This window comes from Lynx rufus, unplaced genomic scaffold (genome assembly GCF_022079265.1).
Source record: "Lynx rufus isolate CCGP_SWC_20201006 ecotype Redwood Valley unplaced genomic scaffold, mLynRuf1.p SCAF_9, whole genome shotgun sequence".
Lineage (NCBI taxonomy): Eukaryota > Metazoa > Chordata > Mammalia > Carnivora > Felidae > Lynx > Lynx rufus.
This window is the reverse complement of record NW_025814897.1, coordinates 76,123,562-76,135,563: the sequence shown is the minus strand read 5'-3', so window position 1 is coordinate 76,135,563 and position 12,002 is coordinate 76,123,562. Positions and strand designations below refer to the sequence as shown.

The following is a 12,002-nucleotide window of genomic DNA, read 5'->3' as shown; positions in this document are numbered from 1 at the left end:
TATAAATGATATTGCCAATCCACAAAGTTGTCTCAAAACTTTCCAGCACAAGCCTACTTAAAAAGCTTAATGCAAATCTCACTAGAGAAATAAGGCCGTCCAAAGTTGATTGCCTTAGAATAACTGCCATAAATTAGTGTCTAATGCTCCACCCAATGCAATTAACACAATCTGCTAGACTTCAGTTCCACTGATGCTTAAAAGGAGGGTAGACGGTAAGATAATGCAAACTCAAGTTACACCTTTGTGAAGAGGAGTAAGGAAAGTTCTTACTTAATTAACATTTCCTGAATACACTGATTTACTTCCCTGAGTGAAGGGCTTCTGAAAGCAAGTGGTCCCAAACAACTGGCTTACATTTTAGGTTCTATTGACTGAGTATTATTTGTGTTACAAACACAAAGAGATTACACCTGACCAATCTTCCAAAGTGAAAGGTATCCTTTACATCAATTAGAGTCTAGGACAGCAGAAACCACAGGCTATGAAAATAGAGAAAAATTAACGCAGGAAGTTGGTTACACAAACGAAGTCATCAAGAAGGAAGTGAGACAACTGGACATCAATGACACCAGGAAATAACTAACACTCCTAGGCTAGAGAGATGGAAGGAAGAAGCAGTGCTGAGTCCAGGGTGAGTCACACAGTGGACACTGGGATTATGACATACCTGTCCAGCGGGAATTGAAGTCACAAGAGAAATAGCTTCTGTCAGCAATATAACTAGAGGCAAACAGAAGCAGAGAAATGCCCTGGCTTCTCCCTTTCTGAAATCTTCCATGTTTCCCAAACCCTGTGGAAGATAGCTGTCCCTGAAGCCTAGAAACTGCGGCCTGCAGCGTTAGACCTCATTCAGTACAGAAGCAAGCAAGAGAAGAGTGTAAAATGCATCTGAGGGCAAACAAGTTCAAGACCACTATACCTTTTCAATAAAATTCATATTGTAAATGTGACGATCTTTTAAGTTCACTCAGTCAAGCCAATTTTTTGTTATTATGCCAACAGGCTCTAAGATTTCAACTGAATATTAATATTTCTAGATCATCTTTTCAGATTTTAAAATGAAAATCCCTAGAATATCAGTATCTATAACTAAAATTCTGCTAGGTAGGGCAAGAATTATTCAAATAGTTATAGCCAGATATATAAAAAATGTTCAACTGAGGGGACAAGAATTTTAGTAAAGTCTGTCTTTTAGTTTGTTTATAGCCTAATTTAGAATAATTTAAGAGATGCATTTTCTAAGAAAAATAAAACGGTCCTTGGGAAAATAAGGATGTCAGCCAACATTTAGTATACAGTATTTTAAATTATTGCTGTGTAACTGTCTCTCATGTGCTTTCTCCAAAGAACCTTTTTGTTATCCTTCAAGAGATGCTGGGTTTTTATTTATTTTTTAAAATATTTTTGTATTCTATACCTTGAGATTTAATTTATTTGAGAGAGAGAGAGAGAAAGAGAGAAAGCAAGCACGAGTGGGGAAGGGGCAGAGGGAGAGGATCTTAAGTAGGCTCCACATTCAGTGCAGAGCACCTTCAAGGGCTTGATCAAGATATGAGCAGAAATCAAGAGTTGGACACTTAACCCACTGAGCCATCCAAGCCCTAACACACCTTGGATTTTTAATTATATGAACTAAATCCATACCTTTTTATTCAATTCATTAAAAAAAATCAGTGTTGGTACAAATTCTTTACTATAAGACACTATGATTAAGAATTATTAAAAGCTGGGGCGTCTAGGTGGCTCAGTGGGTTAAGTGTCCGACTTTGGCTCAGGTCATGATCTCACGATTCGTGAGTTCGAGCCCTGTGTCGAGCCCAGCTCGGTGCTGACAACTTGGAGCCTGAAGACCGCTTCCAGATTCTGTGTCTCCCTCTCTCTCTGCCCCTCCTCTGCTCATGCTCTGTCTCTGTCTCTGTCTCTCAAAAATAAATAAATGTTAAAAAAAAAAAAGAATTATTACAAGCCAATGCTAGGATAAAAAAATTAATATACTTTTTCATGTACAAAAGAGTAACTACCAACAACAGTGACCATCACTGACTCGAGTGAAATTTACTAATACATTAAATCTGCACATTTCAAAAGCTCCCTGAAATTCCTGCTAAAATATTGCTATAATTGTTATTGTTTATTCAAAATTTATACATAATTATAAATCAAAATGAATTCTTTTCAAAATTTTTAGATAAATTGATTTAGTGAAAATATATGTATCATATAATTTTTAAGTCTTAAAACCTCTCCAAATGGTTAGGAAATCTTTATCTATAAATACTAACTTGTCTTCATCAAATTGGCATATCAACAAGTCAAATCATCTGTTAAATACCATTAGTTTCACTTTATATACCTTTAAAAATAAACATTCTGTGCTTAACTTACAATTTCAAAAGCAAATTCTAAAGCTATATGACGTATCTTGATATTATTATCTTAATAATGCTAATAAGTTCTATTTTTTGTGATAAAGAACACTGATTACATGACCAGACATAAGAAAGCACATTCAGTATGACAGCAATAGTGGCAACATCTTGTTAATTTTGACGAAACAACACGAGTAAGTTATTACTAGTCCTCAGAGGCTTTTTAGCAAACATATCACGTCTTTACAAATTTAGAAAGTAGAAAAACAATAATTCTTTATAATGATTTTACAAGTAAAGAAGCTAATTTTCTTTTTTAAAAAGATTATGGGGGCGCCTGGGTGGCACAGTCGGTTGAGCGTCCGACTTCAGCCAGGTCACAATCTCGCCGTCCGTGAGTTCGAGCCCCGCGTCGGGCTCTGGGCTGATGGCTCAGAGCCTGGAGCCTGTTTCTGATTCTGTGTCTCCCTCTCTCTCTGCCCCTCCCCCGTTCATACTCTGTCTCTCTCTGTCCCAAAAATAAATAAACGTTGAAAAAAAAAAAATTAAAAAAAAAAAAAAAAAGATTATGAATGGTCAGTAAACAAGTGCCGTAACAGAATAAACTACCATAAAAAGATTGTAGCTGTTTTTAAAATAATCCCACCACTCTGCCAGTTGTCAAACAGAATTTAATGCAGAAAAACTACTTCCTCCCTGTTTTCTTTTTTTTAAAACCAATAAAAGTAGTTTTTTCTGCAAACACTTACCATCCACTCAGATATAATAACATCCACTTTTTCTACAGGAAGGCAAACTTCTTCAATCTTTCCTTTAATTAGTATAACAGTATCTTCAAGTTTATTTAGTCTGAAAATTATCACAATGAATTAAATTAGTACATTAAATAGATTCAGAAAACTAGTCAAATTACATAATTTCTTGGCAACTATTCGTATTCAAACTTTGTTTCATATTCAAAGTTTGGTTATTCCCTGGGCATTAGAATTACTTTTGACCACTACATGAATGTCCAAGAATGTTTCTGATTAATATGGCAATACTCTGAACAAATATTTAAAACTATAGCCTGAAAGGAAATTTGAATTTTATCAAGAAGACATGTCAATAAAATTACTGTGTTTTTTTTAAGGGAGGGGAGGAGAGAGACGTATAAACCAGACGACAAAAGTATATTTTAAAGGCAAGTAGTGTGTCACAGTGGAGAAAGAACTAGGAGCCAAAAGCTCTTTCTCTAAACTCCAGATCCTCTAGTAATTGTCAGCTAAGTGGTCTTCACCAATTTTAGTATATGTGCTGCCGAAGCAAGCACTAAGCGATCTTCACCAAATTATATCATAATCTCCCTAAGCCTGTGTGCTCATGTGTAAAAGAGGATGATACTTGCTCTACTTCATAGCCTATTATGAGAATCAAGGATTTGTGAAAGCAGCACATACATCCTCAGCACATATTTTCTCAAAATATATGCTGCATAAAACCTGAATATCTACTACAATCTTAAATTATTTAACCTTGTCGAGTGATATTCATTAGGTATTTTTATATGCTCGATCTAAGACTAGCATGTATTTTTCATCCTCCTTTTGCAATTTGAAATAAACAACAGAGTTAAGGAGATTATTTTAAAAAGCTAAAAGCAAACTACAAAGTTGTTATCTAGTTAAATAAATAAGCTCTCAATCCTCAGAGGATGTACATCTCAATTACAAAGGATTTTTTCTGCTAACAAAGGATAGGGTCTTTCCTCAAACTCATTGACATATTTACATAAAATTAAATGCATTCATTTTAAGGGTAAATTTTGTTGAATTTTAAAACATAGATACTTGAACGATCACTATCATCAATATATAGAACATTTCTATCTCCTCAAAAATATTCATTAGCACCCCCTTCCCAGAAAATCATCCTGAAGAAGCAACCACTGATTTTCTTTCTTTCACTACATATTAGATTTGTGTTTTGTAGAGTCTCAGATAAATGGAATCATAGCAAATGTACCTTTCTGTGTCTGGTTTCTTTCAATAAACATACTTCTTAGATTCATGCATACTTTTGTGTATATCAGTAGTTCATTCTTTATTGTTGCTAAGTAGTATTCCACTGCATGGATAAAACAATTTTGTTTATCCACACGTGGATGGAACTCTGGATTATTTCCAGCTTTGGGCTATAATGAATAATGCTACCATAAACATTGTGTACAAGTAAAATTGTTCCATCAAATGAAAGTGTCTATGTAGCTTTTAAAGAAACTGTCAATCTGTTTTACAAAGTACATACAAATTTTTAAATTCCACCAGCAATATATATGTACATTCTTACTGTGTCACATCCTTGTCAGCACTTGGTATTATTAAGCTTTTAGATTTTATGTGTGTGATGAGACCTCATGGTTACCAACTGCATTTTTCTAATGACCAAGCATTTTTTTCATGTGCTTATTGGCCATATTCCCACATCACCTGTTGTTCCAATTTTTTGCCCATTTAAAAAATTGGATCTGCTGTATTCTTATTATTGAATTTTAAGAGTTCTTGACATATTCTAGATAAAAACTCTGTGAGATATATTCATAGTGAATAATTTCTAACATACTGTAGCTTTTTCATTTTTTAAAAAAAATTTTATTTTTGAGACAGAGAGAGTGCGTGTGAGCGGGGGAGGGGCAGAGAGCCAGAGAGGAGTCACAGGATCCGAAACAGGCTCCAGGCTCTGTGCTGTTAGCACAGAGCCCAATGGAGGCTCAAACTCATGAACTGGGAGATCATGACCTGAACCGAAGTTGGCGCTTAACTGACTGAGCCACCCAGACGCCCCAGGCTTCTTCATTTTTTAATGGCATATTTTGAAGAGCTTGTTTTTGATTTTGATGATGACCAATTAACCATTTTTTTTTCTTTTGTGGTTCATTTTTGCCTTCACCAAATCTTTTCACCTGTATTTTCTTTTAACATTTTTGTTTCCGTTTGAGTTAATTTTTCCATATGCTATCATTTTCATTTTTTCCCCATATCAATACCTATTGATATGGTGTTGGAAATCTCTCACAAGGGATAGTTTCAACTTTCTTGAAGAAAAAGTATCACTAACCCATAGGATTATTTTGGTATCCTTGTCAAAAATCAATTAACCATATATGTGTAGGTTTATTTCTGGACTTTCAATTCCGCCCCACCATTTAGGTAAGCATCCTTATGCCAATAGAACACTTTCTTGATTACTATAGCTTTTCATTAAGTAATAAAATCTGACAGTGTACATCTTTCAACTTTATTCTTCCTTAAGAAAATTCTTTTGGCTATTCTGGGTCATTTGCGCTTCTATATAAATTTTAGCATCAGCTCTTGGTAATGTAATGTACTTTTCAGTGTTGATATCTTAGACATACTTTGTTAAATTTATCCCTACATGTTTGATGATTTTGGTTGTATTCTAAACAGTGTATATTTTTTAAGTTTCAATTTCTAGTTGTTTGTGGCTACTAATAAAAAGAAGTATAATTAATTTTCATGTTTTGACCTTAAATCCCATGACTGTGATAAAGGTTTTAGTTTTAGCAGTTTTAATGGCTATTTTATAGATATCTTTAAAAAAAAATATTTTACTCATTTCTTTTTATAGTTAACACAGTATTACATTAGTTTCAGGTGTGCAATATAGTGATTTATTTTATAGATTTCTTAGGACTTTACATGTACATGATCATGTCATCTGGAAGTAATGACAGTTTTACTTCCTTCACATCTTTTATTTCCCTTTCTTGGTTTATCGCACTTATTAGATTCCCTAAGACAACAGTGAATAGAAGTGGTGGGAGTGGACATCCCTTGTTTTGCTTCCAATTATAGGGGGAAAACATTCATTAACTATTATTAAATATGACACTACTTATCTTTACCAGGTGAGAAAGCTCCCTTCTTTCCTAGTTTGCTGAGTTTTCCTTATGAATGATTTTCAAATTCTGACAAATAGTTTTTCTGCATCTATTAAGATGATTCTATAGTTTTCTTTTCTGTTAATATGATAAATTATACTAATTTTCAAATATTATGCCTATCTTGCCTTTCTAGGATTAACTTCACTTGGTCATAGCTTATTATCCTATTTATATATTACTAGATTCCATTTGCTAATTTTTTTATTTAAAATATTTCCACCTCCTAGACTTACCATGGTGATTATTTTATAATGTATATAAATCACTAAGTTGTCCACCTGAAACTAATGTAATATTGTATATTAGCTTTTTCAATTAAAAAATGTTTCCATCTATGTTCATACTGGTCTGTGGTTTACTTTTCTTGGAAACTCTGTTCAGCTTTAGTATCACTGTGATGCCAGCCTTATAAAATATGTTGCAAAAGATTCTGTCCACTTCTAACAGTTTAGTATTACTTCTTCATTAAATGTTATGTTTGTTATTTGAGACTGGAGTTTAATTTGTGGGAAGGATTATAACTACCAACTCATTTTCTTTACTAGATCTAGAGATATTCAGAATTTCTAGTTTTTCTTTAATCAATTTTGATAACTTTCATTTTTCAGACAATTTCTCCATTTTAAACTGTCATATTTATTGGCATAAAGGTGTTCATAATATTCCTCTATTATTCTTTTTATCTATAGGATCTGTAGAGATTTCCCCTTCAATCCTAATATTGGTAATTTGTATCTTCCCTTTTCTTGTTAATTCTAGTTAAAAGTTTATCAATTCTTTTTTAAATTCACTTTGTATTCATTAATTTTCTGTATTGTTTTGTACTGCACTGATTTCTGTTCTTTACCTTTTTTCTCAGGTACATTTAACTTTTCTTTTTCTCTACCATATCTTTTCAAAAATTTTAAAAGTTTTTTTTTATTTTAGAGAGAGAGAGACAGGGAGAGCACAAGAGTGTGCATGAGCAGGGGAGAAAGGCAGAGGAAGAGAAAATCGTAAGCAGACTCCATGCTCAGTGCAGACCCTGACACAGGGCTTGATCCCATAATCCTGGGATCATGACCTACACTGAAATCAAGAGTCAGACACTCAACCGAACCACCCAGGTGCTCCTCTACCATATCTTAAGATGGAAGCTTGGGTCATGGATTTTATTTATTTATATAGTTTTAATGTTTATTATTTTTGAGAGAGAGAGAGAGAAGCAGGGAAGCGACAGAGAAAGAGGGAGACACAGAATCGGAAGCAGGCTCCAGGCTCTGAGCGGTCAGCACAGAGCCCCACGTGGGGCTCGAACTCACAGACCACTAGATCATGACCTGACCTGAAGTTGGCCAGTTAACAAACAGAGCCACCCAAGCAATGGGTCATGGATTTTAAATGTTTGTTTGTTTGTTTCCCAACATAAGCATTTAAAACCATAAGAGACTCTTAAAAACTGAGAATAAACTGAGGGTTGATGGGGGGGGTGGGAGGGAGAGGAAAGTCAGTGATGGGCACTGAGGAGGGCACCTGTTGGGATGAGCACTGGGTGTTGTATGGAAACCAATTTGATAGTAAATTTCATATTAAAAAAAAAAACACTTTAGATTTCCTTCTGAGTATGGCATTAGCTGTTTACCACAAATTTTGATACACTGTGCTTTTAGTTCAGTTCAAAATATTTTCTAAAATCTTTCCCTTGTTATTTCTTCTTTCAACCATGGGTTACTCAGAAGTATGTTATTTGCTGAATATTTTGGAATATACCAGATATCTTTGTTATGGATTTATAATTTAATTTCAGTAAGCTCAGAAGCTCTGTCTGTAAGGTTTAAATATTTTTCAACTTACTGAGACTTCTTTTATTGTCCTACAAGTAATCTATCTTGATGAATATTCTATGTACACTTAAAAAGTGCTATTTTTGGATAAAGTGTTATATAAATGTCAATTAGGTCTTCCATACTGCTATTTTGTATCTAACTTGTTTTACCAATTATTGACAGAAAAGTATTGATATCTCCTAGCATGATTATAAACTTGTCTATTTCCCCTTTAATTTCTGTTTTTGCTTCCTGTATTCTAAAGACTTTATTAGATAATTATAGGTTTAGTATTATTATATATTCTTGATTATTTGATTCCTTTATAATTATGAAATATCCTTCTTTATTCCTGATAATGTTTCCTTTGTATGATATTTATATATTCACTTCAACTTTTTAAATGATTTTGTGTTTTCGTAACATATCTTTCTCCATTCTTTTACTTTCAGCCTATGGTATTTTTATATTTAGACTGGATTTTTTTGAAGACAAAAAACAGATGGGTCTTACTTTTTATCTGGTCTAATGATCTCTTTTAACTGGATTTTTAGAACAAGGATTGGAAAATTATGGCCTTTTTCTCTAGCCTATGACCATTTTTGTGTAGTCTGCATGCTTAAGCACTGTAAAGAAAGAGGAAGCATCAGCAGCACAAGTGACAAAGACCACAGATGTCCCACAAAGTTTAAAATATTTACTATTTGGCCATTTACAGAAAAAGCAAGCCAACACTTGCTTTAGAACACTACAGAGGGGCGCCTGGGTGGCTCAGTCAGTTAAGTGTCTGACTCTTGATTTCGGCTTGGGTCATGATCTCGTGGTCTCATGAGTTTGAGCCCCACATAGGCTCTGCACTGACAGCATGGAGCCTGCTTGAGATTCTCCCTTTTTCACTCCCCCTCCCCCACTGGCTCTCTCCCTCCCTCTCTCAAAATAAATAAACTTCAAGGAAAAAAAAACACTACAGAAGCATAGCTGGACAAAGAATAATGAGAACATCTAGAATAGAATTAAATGAGGTTGCAGAAAGAGAAGAAATAAAAGGAACAGAAAAATATTTGAAGAGATAAAGGATGAGAATTTTCCAGAACTGATAAAAAGAATTAAGCCACAGGCAAATGCAAAGAATCTCCAAAAGACTATTTTTTTTAGATCCATATATTACATAATGTACAACTCCAAAAAATCAAACAAAGAAAAAACCTTCAACAAAGACAGATTACCTCCAATAAAATAACAATTACTGTGACAGGTGACTTCTTAATAACAAAAGCAGAAGCCAGAAGGCAATGAAATGATATTACCAATGAACTAGAGCAAAGGTGGGCAAACTTTTTATTAAACTGCCAAATAATAAATATTTTAGACTTGCAGACCATATGGTTTCTGCTGCAACTATTCAAATGCTATTGCTGGGTGAGAACAGCCGTAGACAATATGCAAACAAAAGGGTATGGCTGTGTCCTAACTTTATTTACAAAACAAATGGCTGGTCCATGGCTAAAGTTTATTGACTTCCATATTAGCGCATTATCACCACCAACCTAAGGTCTCCATGCAGAGAAAAACACCTCCAAGACAGAGCAAAATACATTTTCGAATGAACTAACATCATTGTTGTTTGGCTATGGCCATAAATGCACAATGAAAAAAATGTTAAAGAATTAGTTCAGGAAGAAGGAAAATGATCCGAGATAGTGAAATATGAAGGAATAAGAAAAGAGGACGGACATATATGGGTGAGTGAATACAAAGGATCAGACTGTGAAATCTAACTCACATGAACCCACAGATTTTATCCAAGGTCAAGCTTTACAAACAATTTTAAAAATAGGGGCAATTAAATGGTCCAGAGTAATTAGGGAGAAGTCTGGGACATTAAAGATAAAGGCAGCTGCTTAGGTTTTTCCTTCTCTATGTCAGGCATGTACTCTGTCACCCAGAGTAGACATGGTCTTTAAGTAAGAGGCTCCTCTCCATGTACCAGATCGCTCCCTACTTGTGAATCTCTTGATTGTCAATATCTTTGAAATTATTAATGAAGCTTAATACTGGGTAACATCCCTGGGTAATCAGGTTTGTGGGAGTCTGACTGGAAAATCTGTTAGCTCAGGGTGATGTTATTAGGAGGACTCTCATACAGATCTATGAATCACAAAGGCTTAGGGTACTTTTTAAAGCCAGAAAAAGGAGGAGACTAAAAAAAAAACACAAAAAAACCAGGAGGATATAGTCCTGGGATGGTTACCTAGACATCTTTGGTCTGAAATGGGAAAACTTAAGACTCTGACAAACTGGCCACTAGCCTGACAGGGATCAGTAGGCAGAGGGGAAGACAGTGAAAACTTCTATTGTCTAGCTGTTACTAGCATGTTTGATAAATGCCAACCCTTTTAGGGAGGAGATAATGGCAAGAGAAAAAATATAATAACAGTTTTTCCTCTCACTGGAAGGCCTTCTTGTGCTTATATGGCTACTCTGGGGAGATGAAATATCCACTAAGAAAGTAATGAACTTAAGGCTATAGGTTATCCCAAAGATACTATAGGTAGGTGGAGGTCAAGGTCAGAGAACGCCTGAGTGCTGAGAGTATTCTGTGAAAGAAATAGCGTATTTCTTGTCTGGTATTTCACACACATACCAGAAAAGCCTGGTGAATCATTATTGGCATGGACAATCAGAAGGATTCATCACTTATTTTACATACAACAGAGTATAATTACTTGGGTTGATGATAGATCTATCCCTATGTGGCAACAAACAGGTGCTACAACAGGCAACAAATAAACTGGGTGAAAACTGGTCTACAGCTGTGCTTACCTCCAAGAAGGTAACTGCTCTGCCCTCTTCCCAATGCACAGATAGTCCTCTAGAGCAGAAGGAATACTGTGAGTGCAAATAAACTTAGACTGGCTTTGCAAAAACAATATAATTGAATGCTATTGACAGAGATGATGATAGATGTGGGACTCAGTGACTCTTCATTCTTGACCATTTTATGTAACCTTGATAAGTAATCAAGAGGGACTATCTGATTACCTTATTTAATTACCAAGAATGGGACTGCCTGATGTTCTTGACATACAAAAGAAAGGGAGCATCAGTAAGAGAAAAAAAAGATGGAAGAAACAAACACCAGCTCATTGAGAAAAGTAGTTTCAATGGCTTTTGAAAAACAGTGGAGGAATTAGATGAGGTCTTTATTGAGGAGTTATTAACAAACTTTGTAGAGGATGGTTCAAATCATTGTAGGGTTGTTAGGGTCTTTACAGGCTTATTCTTAGCAGAAATTATTCCAGAAAATGTTATAATGTTACAGATACAGAATGTTACAGAAATGTAAGGCAATGAGATAGTGACCAAGGTCAGAAGGTAGACTGGGGAAGAAGTTAAAACAGCTGACTCATGACTCATGCACAGTGTTTACTGGGGGATATTCATCCCCTGGGTGAATTTTCCATTAAAAGTGACTTAATGTCCTTGCATTGTCTGGGAGGCTAGAAATATTAACAATATACTTTGATATATTTTAATTTTTAATGTCTATTTTATGTTCCTTATAGAAATAAAATTGATTTTTATGTATTAATTGTGTATTCAGCACCTTGATAATTTTATTATTGGAATTATTTATAGTTTATTTCTGAAGTTCATATTTGCAAACATATTGTTAATGAGTAAGGATAGTTTTCTTTCTTCATTTCCAATTCTTATAGCTTTCTTTTTATTGCCTTGCTGTACTGGGATCTTCTTTACAGTATTAAATTGAAGAGGTGATGGCAGTTATCTCTGGCCTGTTCCTGAACTTAAAGCAAATGCTTTCAAAGCTTCATCAAGATATTGGCTGTAGATTTCTTTTTGTTTATCTGTGTGTTTTGA

The 12,002-nt window shown here is 34.5% G+C and overlaps 1 protein-coding gene across 2 annotated transcripts in view; it reads right to left on the bottom strand.

Moving 5' to 3' along the window:
* The window catches only part of PRMT3 (protein arginine methyltransferase 3), a 139,975-nt gene that overhangs the window by 87,278 nt on the left and 40,695 nt on the right, over positions 1–12,002 (bottom strand). For both annotated transcript variants that reach the window (XM_047070907.1, XM_047070906.1), the window contains exon 10: positions 3,122–3,221. In XM_047070907.1, the coding sequence (XP_046926863.1) occupies positions 3,122–3,221 (100 nt within the window). The remainder of the gene's footprint in view (positions 1–3,121; positions 3,222–12,002) is intronic.